Genomic DNA, 25,846 nt, shown 5'->3' with positions numbered 1-25,846 from the left:
GATTTCAAAATATTTCTTCCGATTTTATTTTTCTTTCACATATGCTTTTCTTTCTTTTTGGCTTAATCTGGAAAAAAGATGCCAAAAGTTGTGTTGTCTGTCCCTTTTTGGCAGCAAGCCTGTCTCAGTTTTATGGCTGCAAGCCATGCATTTGGTTTGGATAGATGAGGGTGAAATTGCTGAAACTTTGCATATGTGTGTGTGTGTGTGTGTGTGTGTGTGTATGTGTGTGTGTGTATGTGTATGTGTGTGTGTGTGTGTGTGTTACAAGTCTCTTGGCTTTCTTCTGGATTCACCAATGTAGTTCATGAGAATTCTGACAGATTTTTCTCCCCCTTCAACATTTTTAGCAAAAAGTAAAGGTCAAAGTCTTCTATGTAATCATGAAAATAGAGCCCATTGCAACAAATTATCTCTTCTGCAAATTTTTCATTCCCTGTAAATAAAACATTTAAATGTAAACTCTTTGAGATTTAATTTGAGGTTTTTCCTTTCTAGAACAGTTTTTTTTTTTTTTTATCAGACTACCTAGAATAAAAGGAAACTTGAGAGAAAGTTTAGTAGGAGTCTTTATGAATGGAAAGTCTTATCTTAAGGATGGAAGTGAAGGTTGACCACTCTCATTTTCCACTGAGGAAAAAAAAAATTAAGTGACGTGTAACAACAGCATTTGTCAGTGTAAGAAAACTGTTAAAATTTTGGAATCAGTTACATACTGAATTTATCTAATCTACTCTGAAGATCTAAACACAGGATAAATGGTCAAGATTGGTATATGTGTGGTCTTGGCCTGATCGCTGTGGGATAAGACAGATAAATGCTAAAATTCACTTCTGGGGCTGAGAGTCAAATTATAACTCACTAGTTGGAGTATCTGCTGTTCGAAGGGCACTTTTTGCTTGACTTTGTGGCATTGTGAAGAAATAGAAAACACAAACTCGTCTATTTATTTAAGTGTAAATCACTGCGCACACGCACAAATGCATACGCTATGCTACCTAAATGTGGCTAACCTTAATTTAGTTCTTCAGTCATTACATGGAAGTTGTAACTATATTATGTAACAAAATCTTATCATGAATCTTACCATCAAAATACTGGATTAGCATTACTATGTTAGGAAAATGAAAGCTTTTGATAAAACTAAAAGTTTCAGTATTTGGGAATATGTTTTTTATCTGCCAGTTTTTAGTTTGTCAGGATTTTAATATACTGTTCTTATGTTCTTAGTTACGGATAAACATCAATTCAAACCAGAACAGATGTTATATCGATTTCGCTATGATGATGGAACCTTTTATCCAAGAAATGAGATGCAGGATGTGATTTCAAAGGTAACAACCTCTCCCATAACCTTTTATCAATAAAAGAATTCGTGTTGTCGTTATATTCTTATCTTCAGCAAGATAAAATCCTGTAGAGAGACTTAAAATAATTCTGCCGGTATAGAAAATTTTTACATGACGTACGTAAGCAAACCTCTTGATTTTTGTCTTGCTATTTTAAGAATTAGAATGTTAGATCATTGTTTTTGTTCTCTTTATCTAATTCTAAAAGGGAATAGTGCAATTGCATAACTCAGAAGATTATATCTGTTGAAAACTGTTTCACATGTAGCAACAAGTGGTCATGATACTTGAATAAATTTAACAAAAAGATAAATACATAAAATTTATGTAATACCAGTTTTCTTTGTACACTTGACAAAATTTATATTGACATGTAATGATCAAGTAGTATGATGGACCACTACATAGATTTATATTCTGTTTACATTATATCCCAAAATTTTATATTTTAAGAAAATAGTTTTAAAAGTCCTCTGTGTATCTATATGTCATATGTATATGAAAAATTCATAGCACAATTTAATCCTGTTTTTAAAGATTTAAGTTATATTATTTTTATGATGTAATGTATCATTTGAATAATAGGGTAATGATTTCAGCATGTTGACAGTGAATCTGTTTTATTCAAAATTTCATTGGTTTGTCCTTTGAGTGATCTTACTTGCTTTTGACATATTTTTGTTTTACAATAGGGCGTACGATTATATTGCCGTCTTCATAGTCTATTTACTCCAGTGATAAGGTGAGTCTAGTTTCTAAGTTCTGGGAGGTTAAATGGAAATATTTATATTGCATATTAGATAAATATTATTAAGCTGGAACTTAACTTATTTTGTTTTTCTTCCCAAAGTGAAAATTTTACTTTTAAAGATTAAGTCACAATTTATCTGAAAATATTTCTGAATTTTCTGAGGCTCTAATTATACCATTTCTTCTACTCTTTTTATTCTGATTTCTAAAATTATTTGCCATTAATTCATAGTAAATTACAGGCTTGATTTTGAAATGATCCACCTTCAGTTAATATTTAATAAATAATAGTTGGCTGGTTGGTAGAGGATTTCAAAATACTGTTTACTATAAATATTTACCATTATGGTTATTTGTATAGTAATTTTTTTCATTAGACTGTGTAATCAAATCTTGGATATGTATTTTATTTCACAATATTTTTTTAATCATCTTTTATCCAAAGAAAAAATTTTGCACTTGAAAATTAAGAATTGATTTGGAGTTAATAATTACAATTTTCTCATTTTTTTTCTGTACCATGTTTTAACTTCTGAAGAGATGCCTTTTTGTTTTTTAAAGAGACATCAGGATTCATTTTCAGTTTATCTCTTTAGAAAAACAGCAGAAAACTTTGAGTTCTGTGTTATGATTACTAACGGAGATCATCAGTACTTTTGTAATATGCACTGGTATACACTAAGTAGTAGGATGTAATGTAATGTAAAACTAATTTCAGATGGCCAGATGTCATTTGGAGTTTATTGACTAAAACATACTTTTTGGAACGGAAAAATGAACACACTATTTCTAAAATGAATATAGAGGCTTTTCAGTTGTGTCTGTAGAATCCAAACGTTTGATGGACAGTGTTTCTGTTTTTCACTCTGCTTTCCAATTCCAAGGAAACGCAGAGCTTAAAAAAAAAAGATTCCAAAAGTTGCTGGTCAGCGTTGGAATGCCCACACTGCAGGTCCCGAAGGAGAAGACAGAATTTTACCTATTACTCCTGAAAATGCCCTGTCCACTTTCACAAGCAGGCTTCACAAAGTAAAAAGAGGTGAAAGGAACCAACATCTGTTGATTCCCTGCTATATTCCTGGCACAGGCACTCTGTGAATATGTTGGATAATGTAATGCTAAAAGATGGTTCGATACTTAAGGTTTTTTTCTGCTAAACTAATAGAAGACGATACTGGAGAATTTTTTCAGGCCACATGTGTATGTATATGTAGGTTTCACATGTGAGAAAATGTGTTCTGAAAATATATTTTAGCCATGTGGGATTTCTTATCAAGAAAGTTACATTCTGAAAGAGCTGATAAGAAGGAATTGTTCTTTGGCTAGAAATGACGATGGTTTATGAATTGTGCAAGGTAAATTTATGAGAAAAAAACCCATAAAACAGATGGAATGTACGATAGTCATGTGTGAACTCAGCTTATGAAAAGAAAAATGACTTGGGTGAAGAATCTACAGACCCACGTGTGGTCTATAAAAGACTACCCTGTCCTTCTTATTGACACATGGAAACCAAGATGAAATGGGTGATGAGGTATCAGAAGTAGGGAGGTAGACTTAAAAAGATTTTTAAAAATCTGCTCTTGATTACTGGCTAACTAGTTCATTCACTGTTGAACTCTCAGAAATTTCATTCATGTTTCAGGGAGCTTTTTGTGAAAATGGATGAAATGATGTCAGTATTAATTGTAAACTACTGACAGAAGCTCAAGAACCATGAATATAGCCAGTAATTATTTGTCACGCCAAGTTGATTGCAGTTTGGATTTTTTTGACATGTTGAAAAGACTGTCGTTTTCTCATTCCATTTTGATCCAGGCCCGCAAAGTAAATGAATTACAGGTTTCCACCCTTGGGGCCTTATTCTGATCATGAGCACTTTGTTGGTATCTAACTAGACTTTGAAACGTTTCTCAGAACTGGGAAGTCTGCAGAAAGGAGAGTCTGCTGCGGAGAGCCAGGATTCCCGGGGCTGCCTGGGGATGCAGCGTGGCTGAGTCCGTGCTCTGATCAGACAAAATGAATAACGAGGTTCTCGGTGTGTTTCCCTCAAGACAGGCCTCAGGTCTCCCACTACAGCTGAGCCTAACGAATAATCCTCTGGGGCAAATCGTGCCTTCCTGGAGAACTCAGGAGCAGAAATACAAGGGGTTGCTTTATTTCCCGTACTTTGAGGAGATTTTTCGTAGACTCTATCTTGATTTAAAGGGAGGGAATTCTATTTTATTCTTCTTTTACTAATGAGCTATTGTATTTCTAGCCAAGTTATTACCAGGTAACATAGCATTAACAATCAGTTTGGATATAGGAAAATGTGAAAGAAGAAATGTGCTGTTTTGGTATCCTTGTGGGTTTCTTCTTCTGGTGTGAGCTGGTGAAGGGAGTTTTCAGGTGTGTACACCTTGTAAAGCTGTCTTATTTACACATAAGTGGGACGGTCAATTCAAATTACATTGAGTAAACTCTTCTGTTGCACACTGATACGAAATGAAATGGTTCCTTGTGCTTACTTGTCCTCTTGCTTAATGTTTTTTCTTTCTCTTTCCTTTATAGAGATAAAGATTACCACTTAAGAACCTACAAATCTGTGGTTATGGCCAACAAGCTGATAGACTGGTTAATTGCACAGGTAAATAGACAAATAGAAGTTACTGAGTTACATTCACTGCTGCTTTAGACTTTGAAATGATTTAGGTACTTTTTAAAACTCCCACTTGCCAATGAGACAGTGAAATAACTTGACCAAGTTCATACAGCTAAAATGAAGCAGAGTTAGGATTTGAACCTGGATCATCTGACTTCAGAGTCCCAGACTTGATTTTTATGCAATATTGTCTTTCAAGAGGAAGGTGTTTCTGGATTCAAAAATATCATCTGAGATCCGTCAAGAAACGAAGTATAATTTAAATAAATGTGCATGTACTAAAATTACTTGTATGTTTTGTTCACTGATTTGTTTTAAGGTATCTGGTTTTTAGTCCTAGCAGGTTATTCTAATCTCCCTGTGCCTTCTTCTCTGTTAGATAATAATTGTGTTTTGATAATATGAGCTTTACTTCTCTGAAATGGATTGAAATTTCCAATTAGTGTGAACAGGGGAGGGTGAATGGGTGAATGCAATAAGATGTATCATTTACGTATTGCCCTAAGTGTATGGCTAGAAGCTTTTGCAACTGAGATCTGCCCTACTTTTCATGCTAATGGTAATGCTTGTCCTCCTAATGCAGCTGTAAACTTTATAAGCCCATAGGTAGACAGCATCACAAAATATTTACCCCTCCCCACTGGCCCACTCTCAAGCTTCACTCCCCTCCCCCCCCCCCAAAAAATACAGTATCCATCTGCATACACTGTAAATAGGAAAGTATAAAATTTGTTGTGATTGTTGTTCTGCTTCTTAGAATGTGGGAGCTGATAGCTGGTATTGAGAAAATGTTATTTGCAACTCAAGGCATCTAGCCCATCATAATAGATATTCAAATATAAATTTATTTAAATGTTTTATTGTACTAGATCAAGTAATAAATAGTCAAATGTTTTCCAGGGATTAAAGAAAAGGCTAAGAAAACTGATATCCACTTTGACAGAACTTACTATTTTGAGAAAGGGGATATTGCTTGGTTGAAATGTTGTCATTACATTTGGATATTTGAGTCAATTTACTTTTCTGTTATTGAAGAAATTAGCCTACCTCCTTTGTTGCAAGTGGATAATAACGTTTGATGCTCAGTCATAGAAATGTTTATTTTTTGTTTCAAATATTAACGTTTAATTCCCATTTGATTCATCTGTGCACACACATTTTGAGATTTTTATTTTTAATATTAACTTCTACACTATCCAAGACCCCCTATTTTTGCATTTTATGGCACTTAGATTTATTTTATCTAGAAATTAAGATCTTAGATTAAACCAAACAGTTTTTTTTCGATAAAACCCAAATTCCTATGTCCAGGGGCTTGACTAGTGTGAGAGCCTTTTATAACACTATGGTCAGTGTGTGTCATTGGGATTGGTTCTATATTTGGTAACAGAGTTGGAATTTCACCTAGAAATTAAGCTGTTAACAGAATTCGCATGAATTCTTGTACTATATGTTGATTATATGAGAAAACCGAAGAAAGTTTCTTTGAAGCAAAAGCTGATGTGGAATAAATATTTAAAGTTCTGACTCAGGAAGTCAGTTATCAACTTTTTTTTTTTTTTTCCTCTTTGGCATGTTTACTTTCCAAGTGTGAATATTAGAAGACTAAAATAAGTTGCTCAAAAAATGGACCAAGTTGCAATTCTTTTTTTCTTCAGGTTTTCTTAGTGGTCTGTTATGACAACGTCTGTAGAAATTGTACGTAATAGAAATTGAAATGGACTGGGATTCAGGTAATCTGGTGTCTGATGACAGTTCTGCTGATAAGCAGTTCTGCAAACGGTTGAGTCACTTAATCTCTCTAGCTTTTATTTTCACAGCTGTTTTCTGCTTACTGGACTAGCTGTATATGTCAGCTCTTCTCTGTCACTTAAGCTTTATGAGTCTGATGGTGTAAAACGTATCCAAATGTACGTATCAGACCTGATTAACTCTAGCTTCAGATTAGGACAATATGGGCTGGCTGTGAAAAGCAAGACATGGTAATGGTATGATAAGAGAAGGATAAGTTACAGTTCTTAATCTAAGATGAAAAAGAGATATTTTAAAAGTAAGGGTCTCTTTCCACCAAGGCTCTCAAGTGATAATAAAACTTAATTTCTCGCATTGACCGGGACACTGAGTTGACTTGGAGAGCTTAAGGGGACCAGATAGAGAACTGACTCCAATGTGATAGTCCATGTGTTGTTTGGAGTGTAGTCTAGATCTGATAGCTTTTGGATGATGGTGCTTATTATATACCGTATTTTAAGTGACTAAGTTCTTCACCAGATTTGAATTGCTGGAGGACAGGGAAGTATTGTTTTGTTTGAGTGCTTTACTCTCTGTAGCACTTGGCACACTTTGTGGCAGAAAAAAAAATCTTTTGAGTGAATTCATAAAAGTTACGTAACAGCTATATTTTGAAAAGGGTACAGATGCGTTGTCCAAAGATACAGATTATACATGTCTTGTTAGTTAACAGGATTAGTGAGGGGTGGAGTTGTCACAGCATGAGGCGGCGCTTGTTTTGGTCCTGGATAGACAGATAGGTAGAATTTAAATGTGTGAAGGGTACCAATTGGGGGGGTCAGCTTGACAAGAGTGAAGGTGACCCCACCTTTGGAAGATGAGGCTGGAGGGGTAGAATGAAGTTAGGATTATGGGAGGCCTGGGAAGCCCAACAGAAAATTTTGATATTTTACGATCATTAAAAAAGAGAGTCAGTGTAAAGTTTTGGAACATGATATTCCTGTGTAAGGAAGTTTAATTCTATAAAGGCAATAAGTTAGAGAAAGTACAGGAAAAAATTATGGCAATTTAGAAGTGAAATGAAGAAACACTGGGTTAGGGTGTTGAGATAGAAATGAAATAGAAGCCAGAGAGAAGAGGGGATGGATTTGGTAGAGTATTGTACCTAAGAGCTAAAACATAGGACTAGGAAAAATGAGATAATATGTAAGAAAGCACTTCTTAAACTGTAAAACATACAACTGTAATGACATATAGACACACATACATACATATACACATATATATTCACATGCAGTCGGCCCTCTTGGGATCTACGAGGGATTGGTTCCAGGACCCCTGAAGATACCAAAATCCACAGATGCTCAAGTCCCTTACATAAAATAGAGTAGTATTTGCAAATAACCTCCCATGTACTTTAAGTAATCTCAAGATTACTTATAATACCTGATGTAATGTAAATGCTATGTAAACAGTGTCTGCTCCTGCAATTCAAGCTTTGCTTTTTGGAACTTTCTGGATTTTTTTTCTCTGAATAATTTTGATCCGTGGTTGGTTGAATCTTCAGATGCTGAACCCGTGGTGACAGAGGGCAGACTGTATATGAATTCATACTTAAATGAATAAAATAGATGTTTTCTAGATAAAAATCATAACAGAAGTTTGCATTGGGCTTTCTTTTGGGGATCAGTTATATGAGCTGATTTTTTTTTTGGCAAGATAGAGAAAGAGAAGCTTGCATTTGCTGACTTCACTGAACAACACACTCTTAGGGTCTTACGAGTCACCCTAGATTAGTAGGTTTCTTTGGGGGTACTTAAAGAGCAAGGCCATTTTGTGGAAGGGAGGTGATAGCTGAGATCACGCATAATAATTTTTACTTAGCAAGTTTTATTTAGTGAGTTTTCAATATGTAGGATATTTCCTTGATACATAATTGCGATATAAGATCAAAGAAATAAGAGAAAGGGATCATTTGTGATAGCAATACATTTTAGTTACCTATGTATTTTTCCTTTTAAATAAGACATGATTTTTCTCAAGAAGTATGAAATCTTTATTTTTTATGTAATGTCAGAAGAAGATATTTTCATAATCAAGTGAATGTTTTATAACCCTTAGATGGATCGTGGCCTTATGAAAGCAGCGTCTGTCCTAATGTATGAATGGCTTTGTCAGTCCAGTGCTGAAATGTCAAACGCGGTTAAGATGCAGCAAAATCTTCAATTGCCTATTAACTTGTACAGGGCTTTTGTGGTTAACAGGGGGATTGCCGCACCAGAGAAGAGGCAATGATATTTGGCGTTGGACTCTGTGACAATGGATTTATGCACCATGGTAGGGATCGTTATTGTGGAAGCTTACAGATGTATTTCACTGTTTTGTTTTGTTAGGACACTGGGAGTGTCTCAGTGTTCCAGGGAAGTCATCTGGAGACAAACCAGCAAGACTGTCTGGGTCTTGCCGTGTGTCCCTGTTGGGTCACCACGTCTGCATTCAGTGTCACTTTGGTGCCTTTGCTGTGTCTAATGACTCTTATCTACCAGTTGCCATTACTTCTCTTCTGTTTTTCTAGACTGATCCCAAAAAACCAACAGCTTGAACTAGAAGTTTCTAAAAAAAAAAAAAAAAAAAGCTGATATATCTCTTTGAAACTATTTTAGGTCAGAGCCATGTTTTTTTTTTTTTGAATGCCAGTATATATTAAAATGATTAAACGAGAGCATTTAATCTGAACATTTATTGTTATTTTTAGAAAAATGCTTTCAAAATTATCTCAGAGAACAAAATTATAAATCTCTGGAAAAAAATCTGTTTCTTTTTGGCTGCTAATTAAAGATTGAATTTCTTTCTTGTTTGATGACTTCATTTCCCTTCAGTTTATAAAAATAATGAGACTTAGTTTTCCCTCTCTATTCATACCATCTTATAGATTCCATAAACCCAAACAATCTCTTTTCATTGTTAATATTTGCATATGTGTATATTTGATAGCTCTTGTACCTATTTGTCAATTACACTCAAAGTTGTTACCTCTTTCCAAAGAAAAGAAGTACAGCAAAAGTTTACAGCGATTTTGAGGGCATCCTTGGTTATCGTATATTCCTTTGGGAATTCCATTACATTCTAGCATCTCTGGACCACTGTATGAGCTGTGATAGGGGAAATATCTGTCTTTGAAGAGCCAACAATGGAATGGAAGGAATGACATCATTATAGGGGATTAAAACTATAATACCAACCTTCAAAGGTTTTGATTATTTTTCTCTTGAAAGTATCAACAAGCAGCAATTTTATCTAAATAGTTTTTTTTAAATATTGAGTTACAGTAAAGGTTTTCCCTACGAAAGTCTCTGTCAGTAAAGCACAGCTAGTTCCGCTCATTCCTGGCCTTACTGATGTTCTCTCTCCCTGCCTTTAGACTGACTGTTTGGTGGAGGAAAACAGTAGTAGCAGAAACACCATGTGAGTTTTGGGAAACTGCTTAGGTCATGTAGGCAAGACCTAACTCGATCTCAATTATATCCTCATTTCTCTTGTCACCTACAACTTGTGTTACCTTTTAATTTGTGGTTGGTAGTTTCATTTGTTAACTCACGTTGCCAACCAGTCCTTCATTCAAAGGTCAATTCGTACTTACAGCTAGTCAACAATTGTGATTTGGACCTCTGTTAAAATAATGAAATCAAAGAGCTGTCATTTTTGGTTGCCTGCTATAAGCCAAGTTATTTACACTTATTACCTCATTTTAGTTTTGTCCAACATTATGAAGAAGGTTTTACTGCCTGCATTTTACAGGTGAGGAAACTGAAGTTCAAGGAGTTTAAGTAACTTTCCTAGTGTTTCACCCAGAATCAGTCCCAGACCTGGAATTTGAGCTCTGGGTCTGTCTTATGATAAAGCCTAACATTCTACTGTGCCCTGGGACTGCAGATCTTAGATCCCTGACTCAGTGAATCAACCTGTCTCAAAAAGTAAGCTTTAGGGTATAAAGGTAGATAAGGAGAAATAGAGAAGATTTCTCTTTTAAGACACTTTGACAGTTGTCAGGTCCTCACTAGTACAAATTCTTTCTATTAGTATTTAGCTTTATTTTTAAAAAGGCTAACAAAACATATACCTTATATCATGAGAGCGTGCCAGGAAGCTTAGGGACTTTGGGGGGAAATATTAATGTTCAGATAAAAGGGAAGAAACTGACCTTTGCAGAAATAAGGTTATTTGAGAATAATGTTTTTACAGAAAAGAACTAGGAATTAGTGGGAACTAAAATCACTTTTCACCCAGAAGATATCTTTCTGGTTTGAAGGGTTGGAATAAAAGCGACCACAGTGGGAATTGCTCACACACATAAGGGCAACAGTTAACCCATTTGAATTTTCCCATAATTGTGCAGGATATTAAAAACAGAAATGTTTTTGTGTTTTTAGTTAAAATGTTTACTACAAATTCGAAACACTGTAGGTTTCTGTGTTTTGAACTGCATACATTTTTTGATTCAATATAATCTTTGACTTAAAGTTGGGTTTTAATCTGGAAAGGTGGCAGACTTGGTTAAGAAAAAAACGTTAACAATGAAAAATATATTACTTGTTTTAAAAATTCAAAATTATTTAGGTAATAGTAATCTAAAGGAAACATTGGCTTGAAATTATAGCAAGAAATAAAAAAGGGTTATTGGGATATTTGTGAATGTAACTTGTTCTAGGTAATGGGACGGGGTATTAATTTACTGAAGGGTCTGTCAGTATGGAAACGGAGGTCAATTTGGGGATAATTGAAACAGTTTGAATCTCTCTCTGTTTCCATAGTCCTTGAAAAAAGTGAATTCAAAGACGAACCCTTACTTTTCCGCTTTTTTGCTGATGAGGAAATGGAAGGATCAAATATGAAACATCGACTGATGAAACATGACTTAAAAGTTGTAGAAAATGTTATAGCCAAATCATTATTGGTAAGTTTGTTACTGTGCTATGCAGGTTTTCTTCTTGATTAGCCATTAACAGGAGATTACATAAACGTGTTTGACAGTGATGCACCGTATTATTTCATTCTGTTTGATTTGTAAGTTTTTTCATAGTTGTTTTATTAATAATGTTAATATTTTGCATTTCAGATTAAATCCAATGAAGGCAGCTATGGTTTTGGGTTAGAAGACAAAAATAAAGTTCCAATAATAAAGCTGGTAGAAAAGGGGTCTAATGCTGAGGTAATGTAAATTAGCATTTTTATTTAACTTTGTCCGTGACATACGAACATAAAAGTTTTAAACAAAGTGAAATCAGCCTTTAAGTATCTTTATGGAAAATAATGTTTCTGAATAATCTTATTCTGAGGTTCTTTTAAATACTGTTGGATTCGTGACAGAGGTTGTCTGGGTACTTAAGGATAGTGGGAGGAGGTATTTTAGAGATCTACAGCTTGAACTGTCGACCTCCTAGGAGTTCAGGTGGCTTATTCCATGTCTGATTCTAGCCTGCAGCCCTGTGGAGACTGCATAGGGTGGGACTGTATTGTGTATGTCACATGATTCTTCCATTAAATCTAGGGCTGTATCTTCTATTTTCCTATCACTTTTGATTGTCTTATTTAAGTACAACTTCCACCAGTAAAGCACATGCTTTCGTTTATTTTCTTATTGGGTTAATGCCGATAAATTGATTAATGTACTCTCACCTTACCAGAGTTTTAAACAAAGGAATCTCCTGATCATTCAGAAATATTTATTTAGTGCCTGTTACGTGATTAGCAGCGTTCTAGGCTCTGGTAATACAGCAGTGAACAAAACAAAGTTCTCTGCCCTCATGGAACGTACCTTCTAATGTTATATCCCAAGTATGTCAGGTTAAAAGTATTCCTACCTCTGCCTGGCTTATAAAATGCTTAATCCTCAAGCAAATGTCTCAATATATAAATTTTTAATAAAGAATGAGAAAATGAATGAAGCGTGGCTTTTAACTTTGAGCCTGTTTAAAGTTAGTAGCAAACTGTCACTTATCCGATTTGCTGACGCCCAAGGTCTCTGTCTTTTACCAACCTCGTGCAAGACAAAGCTCTATGTACAGCATATTAATTTCAAACAAAATAACTCTGCTCAGCGCATACTCTGTTGGTGGGCCTGGCCAACAAATGACTGTTTTTATTATTTTCTATGATGAGGAAATGTTTTCCCCAGTCATTTTCAGAGGGTGTTCTTGGAGCCCAGCTTCATCTGACTCTGCCACCAATAAAATGCCCTCTCCCGGGTTTTCGTCATTTGGCTGGTAACCAAAACAGTATATAGTTTATGGGCAGTAGGGTTGGTTAAGAAGATTGGCCTGGTTGGCGTGGAGAGATAATGTCTTCCTTGTCATCTTTCCAGCATCTTGTGATCTGTGCCTGTTGGAGCTCTTCCTTGGTTCCAGGCCATTTCTCTCTCCTGCCCTGTGGTCCCCTATGCTATGTCAGGCTAGAGATGTATATTTGGTTGTTATCCATGTCTATATAGAGGTTGAAACTCCCTCAGTTATTTGGATATAGATAGAAAACACAGGCAAAAAACTTAACCTGGGGTTTGACTGTAGTTAAAAGGATGAAATAAGAACTATAAAATATAACAGAAAAAAGGGTTACAGGAGAAGTACAGTGTTAAGTCCTGGAGGGAGGGAGGGAGGGAGGGAGGGAGGAGAATTTCAGTAGAGATGGGTGATCAAATTTAAAAGTAGGTCAAAGAGAATAACTGTGTTATCTCTTCCACAGTTCTGTATTGTGACATTGTATGAAAACATTGCAGATGTGTTAAAATGTCAAAATCTCTAAGTTCTAGACCCTTTCAGATTCTAATTCTGTGAAAAAATAGGTTCCTTATTAAAATAAAATTTGATTTTTTTTTTTTTTTTTTTTTTTTTTTTGCTGTTTCTCTCCTAGATGGCTGGCATGGAAGTTGGGAAAAAGATTTTTGCTATTAATGGTGACCTGGTTTTTATGAGACCTTTCAATGAAGTGGATTGCTTCCTGAAATCATGCTTACATAGCAGAAAACCTCTAAGAGTTCTTGTGAGCACAAAGCCAAGAGAGTAAGTTGTATAATTTATGTGCGGTTTTTAAAAAAATTAGACATAGGTGAATAAAATAGAAAAGTTAAGAGTGAACATCTGGAATTAAGCATCTCACTGCTTGGCACATTTAAACGTCACCAACATTACTGATACTGGTCTGTAGATAATGGGAAAAAATACATTGCTTATGATGGTTAAATGCTTGCTACTTAAATCAGGTAGTTTCAACAGAATAATATTTTCCTTTTGATGCCCCAATTTTTCTGCTCTGGGTTGGGTTGAGTTTGATTATGAGTGAAGAAAACTAGTAGAACACTTGGCAATGAAAACTTTATTACGCCATGTTCAGCTCTAAGAATTTCAGGGACTATGATACCATTTATGATTAAGTGCTCATAGGAGATGGGATCAAACCTGGGTGACAGACACTTCCATGCTTTCATGTACTTAGTAATATGTCCATTATTTTTAAAAAATATGTCTATCTACCTATGATTAGAAAAAAAACCTTATGTTTATTATAGAAAAGTTAGCGAGTACAGGTTTTTCTAAAGGAAGACATTTTCTTATAATCATATTATCCATAAATGACCATTGTTATTTTTTTGAAATTCAATGCTAGTTGATTTTTCTGAGTATTGACACACGTACATACAATCAAGTATTTATAAAATGGGAACATGATTAATGATCTGGGGGGGGTTGAAAAAAATTAACAAGATATTATGGATATACTTGGAAAACATTAGCTTTTTGTCTGCAAATCATTGGTGGTCTCGTGTTCCTGTATTAGATTTCCATGATTTGTTTAACTAATTAATTAACTGAGAGAATATATATAAAGTGCTTAGCATAATGTCTTAATGTACTATGATTATATCAATATTACTCTTTAAAATTGAAGTATATTATTTTAATAGTAATAAGCAACTTCATTAATTTGAAGGTAAATGAAGGTTACCACTTCAGAAACAAAAAGGTTTATTTTAACTACTTATAAAAATATTCTAAGTATATATGGTATTGTATTCTTCCCTACCTTAGTATATATTTTCAGCAATAGCTGGGTCCATCATTTATCTTAAGAGTTAAAGTGCAGTGTAATGGGCTAGATTCTGCAGTGTCATCAAGGTAGAGGCTTTAGCTTCTACCCACAGCTTACCAAGGGGTCTGAAGGAGTGAGAGTCTCATTAAAGTTAGTAATTTAGGAAGGCTTTGAGATACAGGGCAGCAAATAACCATGACAGTGTCTTCTCTCTAAACCTAATTATGATCTATTAGTCACCCTTTCTCCAACCCTATCTAGGACGAGGTTTATCTAGTTGCCAACCTCTGGACAATTTGAGGGCATTTAAAAGGAAAAGGACAGATTGGAAAAGACTAAGGCAGTAGTATTCCGGAGCAATCATTAGTAAGCTAAAGGCCCTCTCCACAGCCCCTTGCCCCCTGATTTAACCCGGCAAATACTTTTCACTGATCATAGACATTTCAATTTAGAGGACTTTGAAGTCATCAGCTTCAATACTGAATAGAAAGGGGCAGATCCTCAGTCCTAGAATTAATTGCTAGGTGAGCAGGGTTGGAACCTGGGTCTTTTGACTCTTCCCTCTGTGTTTGCTGCACAGTATCTGAAACCCGATATCTCCCGTCCAGGTTCAAGCCTCTCTTTCGCCATTTGCTTACTAATTGTGTTGCTTCAACAAACTCATCCATAAAAAATGGGGATAATAAGAGTGCCTATGTCACAGAGGTGCTAAGAACATTAAACAAATCTAGGTTTGCTGGGACGAAGTGAGAGAGTGGCATGGACACATATACACTACCAAACGTAAGGTAGAGAGCTAGTGGGAAGCAGCCACACAGCACAGGGAGATCAGCTCGGTGCTTTGTGACCGCCTGGAGGGGTGGGACAGGGAGGATGGGAGGGAGGGAGACGCAAGAGGGAAGAGATATGGGAACATATGTATATGTGTAGCTGATTCACTTTGTTATACAGCAGAAACTAACACACCATTGTAAAGCAATTATACTCCAATAAAGATGTTTTAAAAAAATAAATAAATAAATAAAATGTATTGGGCACCTATGAGGTGCTGGGTACATTATGAAAGGTAGCATTAAATAAGAAAAAGAAAAAAACCTATTCAGGTGTTCCGCACGCAGTATGTATTCCAGTGATGTTATCCGTGACGCTTATCTATTCTCATTTTATTTTTTTCCACTGCTTCTTTATTACATCAAGAGCACATTTTACATTTTATTTCAAAACTGTTTTGAGGATGGAGTACTCAGTTTTTTCCTTTTTATTTTTAATTTGTCTGAAGTATTACAACCTTTCCTTTCATATGTCCTTATTCTAACATATGATTCCTATAAATCATTCTCATATTTTCTTATAATAGCTACTTATAATTTATGTAGTATCCTGTTTGGGGGGAAAAAGGCAAAATACGACGGGTAAATACAACAGAATTTTTGTTTTGAACCTAGCTGTATTTTACACTTGATAACATCAAGGAATTTTTCAGAAGGCTTTGTGGCAGATAATTTAGTGCACTTATTTTCCTACAGGAAATGAGCATTCTTCTTGTATAAATTTAATTCTTCTTTTAATCGTATAGTGGTCCCAGCAGGGGAACATGTTTTCCAAAGGTCGTTTTATGAAGAGAGCCCAGTATTATGAACAAAATGCATCTCACGGTGCTCTGTATAAATTTTGTTAAGAAAAAATATCATCATCTTGAAGATTAGAGTAAGATCAGCCTTGCTTAGCAATATAAGATAGAAGACCTTACTCAGAAAGAGTTTTGAGAGTTCACTATGAATTTTTCGCAGTCCAAAAGCAACAGTAATTCACCATGGCCAGAAAGCTCCAAGTTATTTCAGCAAAAGTGAACTCTCATTCGTAACATAGAGAAGCATGAGCTACCTCTATTTTTGGTTTCATGCTCAGAAGATGTATTTATTCCCTTTTCTTTTCCTCAGTCAGTTCTATCTTCCATCTTCCAGTGTACCTTTGACACACAGTAGTGCCAAGGTGATGTTCAAAGGAACCAGATACAGCCTTATCCATCAAAGTGTTTAATTAAGGATACAGGATGAATTAGTTCCGTGACCTCTGTGCCACCAATATACAGATCACTTCATAGTGTGTAACCTAATTTATAATAACATTTTCAGGCTTCCCTAGAACAGACAGTTTGCATTTCTATCACGGAATGCCTGAATGCCTACTGGGGTTATATTTTATTTTATTTATTTATTTATTTTTGCGGTACGTGGGCCTCTCACTGTTGTAGCCTCTCCCGTTGCGGAGCACAGGCTCCGGACGCGCAGGCTCAGCAACCATGGCTCACAGGCCCAGCCGCTCCGCGGCACGTGGGATCTTCCCGGACCGGGGCGCGAACCCGTGTCCCCTGCCTCGGCAGGCGGACTCTCAACCACTGCGCCACTAGGGAAGCCCCGGGGTTATATTTTAAATAGCGGGGCCAGCCCCTGCGTTCAGCCCTAAGGGCAGTGTATGGCTTTCTCGAGTTTTCTAGATGCGGTGTTGCTCTTTCATAGACTGCAAATAAGTGCTGTTGTACCTAACGTCTGATTCCGTCTAATGTGCCCTTGAAGTGCTGCCAACCTTTAGTTCATGATTAATTCATCATCTTTTGGAAAACACTTGTTTCTGGGGCGTCAAGGGCCATCCATCAGAATGTACTGGGTTGTATTCATTTGTCTTTGCTCTCTCTGGCAGTTTATTTAAACTCATTTTTATTGTTATGATGTTCCGTCTTGCCTCGTGTTCTCTGCTTTTCATGGTTGCTTTATGATTTCTGCCTTCCTTCCGTGGAGTAGTTCATTGATTACTACCAGTGGGACATCCGTCCCTGGTTTGCCATGACGGCTGACTCAAGGTCTCCATCTCTTCCTTTTCTTTTCCATGTGGATTCATTAAAAATACAGCTTTTCGGGCTTCCCTGGTGGCGCGGTGGTTGAGCCCGCGCTCAACCACCCGTGAGCCGTGGCCGCTGAGCCGTGGCCGCTGGGCCTGCGCGTCCGGAGCCTGTGCTCCGCAGCGGGAGAGGCCAGAGCAGTGAGAGGCCCGCGTACCGCAAAAAAAACAGAAAACAAAAAATACAGCTTTTCTTATTCTGGTTTACCTTTTGGTGTGTTATCCTTTTAAAATTCCACTGAACAAACACAAAATTTAATCATATTTGTTAAATTCTTTTGATATTGTGTTTGACAGATCTGTTCTTTAAAACCAGCTCTTTGTTGTCGCTCTTTGCTGAAGTTCCCAACAGGTAGAAACGTGTGAACCCTGTGTTTCTTTTATATTAATTTTAACGATGAGGTTTCGCAGCGCACTGATGCCTTCTTTGTCAGAGTAAACTAAGGAGAGAAGCGTCCATTTTACTAAGTATTTACATAGTTCACAGCGGGGCAGTTTACCAGAGCTTTCTCTTTTCGTCTCCACTGACACCCTGCAAAGTAATGTTAACATCATCATCTTTCCGTGGAAACTGGCTCAGTTAAGGAGTTCTTCCAAGTTATCCAACTATGAAGCGACTGAATCAAGATTCAAAGCGAGGTTTGTCTGACCCCAGAGCCTTTGTTCAGGATATCCTACACAACGACTGTGTTCCGTGGAGGAACCCAGGGCGACGTGCCTGCTCTGGGCTCCTGGAAGGGCACCCGCCATGCGTGTCCAGCCCAGTGTCTTTCACACGGGAGACTATGATACGTATTTACTGAAGGACTGAATAAAGGTGTGGACAACTATTGTTTCAACCAACTGTGGTGTTTTAAAATCATCTCACCTTATTTTTGATTGGCTTTAGGACAGTGAAAATCCCAGATTCAGCGGAGGGACTTGGCTTCCAGATCCGAGGATACGGCCCTTCGGTGGTGCATGCGGTGGGAAGAGGTGAGAAATCCACCCCGTGTGGTAACCAGCTTGCCAGCAGGTTTGGATACTCCCTGCTGAACAACAGTATGTTTAAAAGTGCATAGTCATGTTGCTGTGAATTTTCTCACTGGTATTTCTACTGTATTAGCTCAATGATAGTATATTTCTAAAGCAATATTTTCAAAAAAGCTCTTCAAATTGTAAGACATTTATCATTGTTAAAAATTCATAAGAGAATGATGCTTCCCAATCTCCCTTTTCTGCATGCTTTAGTTTAATCAAAGGATATAATGACTTTAAGGTTTTGTATTTTTCTCTGACGGCAAATTATTATATTTTTGTCAGCGATTCAAAGATGTGAGTGTTTGGGCTTAAGAATGATCTGTTTCCTTTATATAATGTCTGTTGCTATATGATTACTTTATTACTTTATTCTCATAAGCCATGCATTTTATAAAGCATAGAATGCATTTTAAATTAAATAATTTATGTGACCCAAAACTTAGGTTTATATTTTATTCTCTTTTTGTTTGATAGGCAAATCAGCCTTTGATATCTCTTGTTAACATATGTACTTTTAAATTTTATGCTAACACTAATGTGATTTAAGGGAATAACTGTTAGATCCCACATTGCTGACCGTAGTAAATAAATTGCTGCTGTAGCAAGAAGGATCACTAAGCATGCGAAGCCACGTGTTTATCTTAACAAGAGACGTACATGCTTTTCGTTACTAAGATATGTGCACTGCAGAGCATCTTAACATGATCACTCCAATATTAGACTGGAAAAATTTGAGAGGACATTGCTATCCGAATCACATTTATCAAGAATATACTACCTAGACCCCTATTAGGTTATGAAATTGCTTTCATTAGTGTATGTATGATAAAAATTAATCTTATTTCAAAACTTGTCTTTTTGCTCAGAATTTTAAAACACATAGATTAATAGACATTTAAAATGTGTCCAGTAACTCATTAAAATTATAAAACTGAAATGGGATTCATTGCATACCAAAATGGGATATTTGATACATCAGATATCTCCTTCATTTTCACGAAACCAAAAAGGAGCCAGTCACATTATTGATACTATGAAATAACCGAAAACCTAAGTGAATCAAACTGTGCCTGTTTCCCTATTACAGTATCTTTTAAAGAGCAGGGTTGTATTTTGGGAACTTAATCATAGGGTAGGGCCAATTCTGGTTACTATGCTTTTTGCTTCTGAAGAGTAAAAGAAAGACTCATGTGCTTTTCCTTTCGAGTGTATATTAAATATGGTATCAGTCTGTGGTTTCCTTTTGCACTGTAATTTTGCCGCAAGAAAAAGAAACTTCTTTCCCATTTTTCTTCTTCAGCCCTTTCCCATGGTCACACACTAGAGCATATCAATAATGGGACTTTCACCTGTGGAATCTACAATTCTAATATGCCATTTTCTGACTACAGTCTCTTTTTTGGGGTCTCTTATCTGGTTGCTTTAAAATTTGGTTGCTTCTTCAATAAAAAATGGTAAACAGAATTCCGTTGGGACCTCCAGTCTCGGAATCCTTCTCCTTTTCTCCCGGTTAATTATATCCCTCCAAGTGCCACTTCCTTCCTTAGCCAGCTTTATCCCCGTGGTGGAGCACTTCCATCACTCTTCTTCTCAGCATTGTTAGGGTCCTCTCATCCCTGTCTCTCAGGTGCATCCAGGGTCCTCTTGTGCTTATCCCTCAGGTGCATCCAGGCCACCTTATTTCAGCTTTGGATGAACCTAATTACATTCATTGCTTTTTCTCCTGAGCAGCTAGGAAAAATCTATCATGGATATGGAATTAGTATCATCCCAATTCACTGTCTTGTCTTTTACTGAGCCCTGTCACTACTCAGCAGTCTTTTTATGTGTCTGATCAGCTGTCTCTTTTTCTATTCATTATTGCCTCCTGTCCCCCATGATGACTTCCTTTTTCACCTCACAGACATATTCAGGCTCCCAGGTATGAAGGCCTCCAAGTCCCACTCCTTTTTTTTGCACACGTTGTTGGCTGTTTTACCATCACCAATTTTTCTCCTAGTCTAGAGGAAGAGGTCTTCCATTTTCCCCTCTGGAGTTCAAGGTTAATATCCCTACTGATATTCTAGAGCCCACCCCTTCAGATACCTCCTCTGGGGTATTACACTGTCAGATAGTCCGATTCCAGAATTTTCAATGTTTCTCTTCACTGGATTACTATAGTAGGGGCTATAAACATGCTCAGTTGTTTCTCATTGAAATAAACAAAGAAACAAAACTGTCTTAAACTGAACAGCAAATACAAAACCTGCCCTCTTCCCTTATTTTCCTCTCTAGATCCTTGCTACACAGAGTGTGGTCCACAGACCTACAACGTTGGCATCACCTGGGAGCTGGTTAGAAATGCAGAATCTCAGGCCCCATCTAAGACTTACTGAATCAGAATCTGTATTTTAACAAGATCCTCAGGTCATCTGTATGCATGTCAAAGATTAAGACCCTTCGCTCTAGAGTAATGCTCTCAGAACTTATTTTTGTCGTGCCAAACTTCCTGAAATGCTGGTCTTTATTTTGGCTGGCCCTTCCTCACTTCCTATTTGAATTTTAGCCCAGGGCTATAGACATCTCCTCCCACCTCCTACCCATGTCTCCAAGAGTAACCCATGTCTTATAAGAGTAATCATGGACTTAACTGGAAAATACAATGGACATTGAGAGTTCTTGTCTTAATTGAATCTTCTGTTGCATTTGTTTAAACTGACTGCTCCCGTTGGCCTAAAACGTTCATTATCTTGATTTCTGAGACGGTACTTTTCAGATTTTTCTCCTACCCCTCCTCTGCCAGCTCTTCATCTATTGACCCCTGAACTGTTGGCACTCTCTTCTCTTCTTTGCCTTCTTGTTCTCCGTAAACAATCATATTGACCCTCTTCGCTGGGGATTTCTAAATCTCTTTCTTCCGCCCAGATCTCTTGAGTTCTGTAGCCTAGATCTAATTGTTTATTAAACATCTCCACCTAAACGCACCTTTGGCACCTTAAGAAACCCAGTATTATCCCCAGCTGAACTTTTTATCTATTCTCTGAAGCTGCTTTACCTTCTGTATTCTCTCTCTCCGTCTACTAAGCCACTGAGTCCGAAGGCACAGGAGTGATCCTGAGTGCGGACTAGAGCCTTTCCGTCAACACCATCATCAAACATCAGAAACTTGATCTCGTTCTCCCCTTTATAATTCAAGCTACGTTAATTCCATCCTGGGAATTTGCACTGGATGCTTGCTGTGATTTTGATTTTTGACTTAAACTCCGATGATCCATCCTCTGCGTAGGCGGGGGTTGGGAGCGATCATGTCACTTCTCTGCTTAAAATTCTTAAATGTTTTTCCTCTTGCGTGTATAGTAAGGTTCACGCTCAGGACTTCACGCAAAGCGCACAGAGACTTCACAACCTGCCTCTGCTTTGCTCTCCGGTCTCTCTCACCCACTTTCATTCTGAGCTCACACTGACTGCTCCTATGGTCCCAAATGTCCAGGTTATTCTTGACTCAGTGCCTTTTTTCAGGCTCTTTTTCTTCTTCTTCTTTTTAAAAAAATTTTATTGGAGTAGAGTTGATTTACAGTGTTGTGTTAGCTTCAGGTGTACAGCACAGTGAATCACTTATATATATATATACATCCACTGTTTTTTAGATTCTTTTCCCATATAGGCCATTACAGAAGACTTGAGTACAGTTCCCTGGGCTATAGAGTCCCCTGTCCTTATTAGCTATCTAGTTCATATATTGTAGTATGTATATATCATTCCCAGTCTCCCAGGGTATCCTTCCTTGCCACCACCCCCTGGTAACCATAAGTTTGTTTTCTACATCTGTCACTCTGTTTCTGTTCTGTAGATAAGTTCATTTGTACCCTTTTTTTTAGATTCTAGGCTGTTCTTTCTGCTGCGATTCTCCCTCCCTCCCTCAAGACTCAGCTCAATCCAGGAAAACCACTTAATATTTCTGGGAGTGAATTTTAGTGAGAAGAAATGTATACTGTCTTCTTGAATATAAATTCTGTTCTTTAAGATGTTTAATAATTCCTTCATGGGAGAAATTGCTTACAAAGGAAAGCTCTTCTAACATACTTATGATGAGTTTTATAATCATTGATGTTAATTATGTACATTGTATTTAGCAGTGGTGCTTTGTAAATGTTGATTTGCTCAGAATATCAAATAGTAATGATTGGAAGGTTCTGAAAATCTTAGCTCACCTGTTAGGATATGCCACTATATCTCTGCAAATAAATGGTGGACAGTTCATGTTTTCTGATTAATTTTATTCTCCACAAATTGTCTGGTTCCTGACCCTTTGTACATATCCTGAAGTCTTGTTTCTCTTAGCAAATCCAGTCCACTCCTACTTGCTAATTGACTTGATTTTTTTCCTTAAGAATTTCTTTTAATTGTTGGCATTTTAAAAAATGAAAGTGAATACTGTTTAAATATTTAGAGATTTTGTAGACTAAAGGAAGTGTAAAAAGGCCTGTATTTCTGGCTTTCTCATTGTGTCATTATATATGCATGTTTAGAAAATTAGATCGATTAGACATTTGAAAGGGAAAATAACTGATTAGCATTATAAAGGTTTCTTCACAGTATCTCTTCAAACTAATTCTTCAGGGGGTGGGAAGATATTTGTTCAACACAGTTTGAATGGCCAGTTAAAAAGCAGGGAATTTTTTTTTGCGGTACGCGGGCCTCTCACTGTTGTGGCCTCTCCCGTTGCGGAGCACAGGCTCCGGACGCGCAGGCTCAGCGGCCATGGCTCACGGGCCCAGCCGCTCCGCGGCACGTGGGATCTTCCCGGACCGGGGCACGAACCCACGTCCCCTGCATCGGCAGGCGGACTCTCAACCACTGCACCACCAGGGAAGCCCAAGCAGGGAATTTTTGAGAGGGCATTGCCGTCAGAGCCAGATTCATCAAGAACATGCTAGCTAGATGTTTATCATATTTCAAAATTGCTTTCCTTACGGTATATGGGATAAAAATGAATCATATTCCTAAAATTAGTTTTTGGCAGTTTTCTCATTTGTATTTAAAGGAACCGTGGCTGCAGCCGCTGGTCTTCACCCTGGACAGTGTATCATCAAAGTAAATGGAATCAATGTCAGCAAAGAGACACACGCCAGTGTTATTGCCCATGTCACGGCCTGCAGGAAGTACAGGAGACCAACGAAGGTAAACTACCCTTGGCTGGTGTAGCTGCGATCACACACTTGCACAGAAGGCCCCAGGGACAGCATGGGATAGTGCCAGGGCTGTCTATGGTTTCCACTGCCAAGTTCACGTTTAAGTGCAGAACTTTCAATCGCATAATGCTTGTTTTATCTGCATAATTAGTTACAATCGATTCTGCTTAAATGGCCACATTTTGCTGCTACAGTATCATCACCAGTTTAAAAAGTGCTCTGGGCTATTTTCATTTTCATTGTGATGAGTTTTCAAATAGTTAACTGTTTATCAAATTGAAATGCAAAGGTCTTGACTCTTGTGATTGCCTTAGAATCTATAATGGTCAGCTGTACCTCCATCTGTATATATGAATTATTACTGCTTACACTGTTTATTATAAAACTTCTGTGAAAAAGAAAAAATTGTGGGTTTTATAGGGTCTGTGATAGACTGTTGGATATATTTTTATTTAGGTAGCTGGATTTAGCTTTTAAAAGAAAATACCAATATGTGTTTGCCATTACTTAAAATCTTAAGCACTGTCCTCTGATCCAAAGTTTAAGTGCTGTACAAAAATAAAATTAGAATCCTAATTGATAAGTAAAGCTTATTATCTCATGAGATACAAGGGAGTGTTGGATTATAAGAGAAAATTCTCTCAAATTAATTAACTGAGTGCAAAAGGAATTTTAAAGGAAAGGCTTTCTGTTTTTTTCTGTCATGCTCGGTGAGGTACTCTTTTCTAGATTTGAGTATATGACTTTGTGTCCAAAACAGAAAGATGAGTGGCTATTTTCTCCTAGGCCAGGACTGACATCCTACCATATACTGAGCCCACAAGAAAATAGCTGATCAATTTTGCTTACTAGTAAGGTCAAAAGAGCACAGCAGATTGGAATTCACACGTAGAAGCGTAGGTTATTTGGGTTGACAGTAGTTTAATAAATAAATATTTATTGAACTGTATTAGTAAATGAAGTTTTAAAAAGATACTACTTAAATGATCAAATTTTCCCCCTTCTCTCAAAATTTTAAAAGGTAGCCAAATTGATTTGAGTTTCATTTCTTTTCATTTCCCCTGTCTTCCTTGTTGGAGAGGTGTTGATCAGTGAAATAATTAAGAAAAGCACTAAATGGACAGAAAAATTCACTAAGTGAATAACATGCTCTATTGGGTATCCATTGCCACAAAACAGACTGTCCCGAAACGTAGTAACTTAGAACAACAGTGATTAATTGTTTCTCTTGGTTCTCCGGGTTGACTGGGTGTTGGTTCCTGTGAGGGCTTCGTCCTGATGTGGCTTTGTTCTGCTGGGAACTGACTAGTGCTGGGGTTCCCCTCCTGATGTCCTCTCACTCCAGAGCCCCTCCACCTGGCCTTCCTTTCCATTCCTTAGCAGAATTCTCCTTTCTGCATGGTATCAGGGTTTCAAGAGGGAATATTACAGGCAGTCAACTCTTTACATCATGCTTGCTACTGCTCTCCCTTTGAAGAGCCAGATCACGTGACCAAGCCCAGGATGAGTGTAAGAAGGAGCTACACAAAGGTGTGGACTCTGGGGAAGGGGTTACTTGGAGGCCACAACAGGTCACCAAGGTGTACTTGAATGATTAAATGTTAACTAGCATTTTAATGATGGATAGCAGTATAATAATCAAACGCAATTGTGAAGTTAATACAAGAGAAAAATGGATAGTACAAATTATATCACACTTCAGTCATGTAACTCAGCTTATCATCTTACCTAGGAAAAGTGCAAACATTAAAGTAGTGATGCAACCCTGAAAGCAGTACTTGGTAGCCATTCATCTCTCATTTATCTAAATAAGACAGGAACTGCTACTTCAATGAAAATATAGGATGATTTATGACGTGGAAGGATTAAAAGATAGTTATATCAATTGGGAACCCCATGAGATGAAAGGCGTTCTTCCAATTTTCTTATTGGTTTGACTCACAAAAACCATTAAAAGTGTTGAAACATATGTGACTGTTAGGAGAGCATTTAAATCATTTGTACAATTATAGACCATTGCTTCTTCAGAAAAGTGCCCATCTAACATTTATGTAAAAATGTAATTTATAATTCATTTTGAGATAGACTTGAGTCATTTAAGACATTTGGGAAATACATCTTATTTAAAAGCCTATCTATCGTTGGAAGAAAAAATCTCAAGCTTAGAAAGTTTGTCAGTTTGTTGAAAAATATTTTTTTTT

The 25,846-nt window shown here is 37.0% G+C and overlaps 1 protein-coding gene across 1 annotated transcript in view; it reads left to right on the top strand.

Annotated features, from left to right (window-relative positions):
- PREX2 (phosphatidylinositol-3,4,5-trisphosphate dependent Rac exchange factor 2) overlaps positions 1-25,846 on the top strand; it is a gene marked incomplete at its 5' end in the record, with an annotated part of 281,798 nt that overhangs the window by 123,445 nt on the left and 132,507 nt on the right. Inside the window, 9 exons of the mRNA XM_082675204.1 lie at positions 1,231-1,334; positions 2,042-2,091; positions 4,653-4,728; positions 8,739-8,811; positions 11,286-11,428; positions 11,591-11,683; positions 13,381-13,529; positions 18,344-18,429; positions 23,498-23,634. Of these exons, the coding sequence (XP_082531330.1) occupies positions 1,231-1,334; positions 2,042-2,091; positions 4,653-4,728; positions 8,739-8,811; positions 11,286-11,428; positions 11,591-11,683; positions 13,381-13,529; positions 18,344-18,429; positions 23,498-23,634 (911 nt within the window). The remainder of the gene's footprint in view (positions 1-1,230; positions 1,335-2,041; positions 2,092-4,652; positions 4,729-8,738; positions 8,812-11,285; positions 11,429-11,590; positions 11,684-13,380; positions 13,530-18,343; positions 18,430-23,497; positions 23,635-25,846) is intronic.

This window comes from Grampus griseus (assembly GCF_964374135.1).
Source record: "Grampus griseus genome assembly, chromosome: 17".
Taxonomy (NCBI): domain Eukaryota; kingdom Metazoa; phylum Chordata; class Mammalia; order Artiodactyla; family Delphinidae; genus Grampus; species Grampus griseus.
The sequence above is the reverse complement of the archived record's forward strand: the minus strand, read 5'-3'. Positions and strand labels throughout refer to the sequence as shown.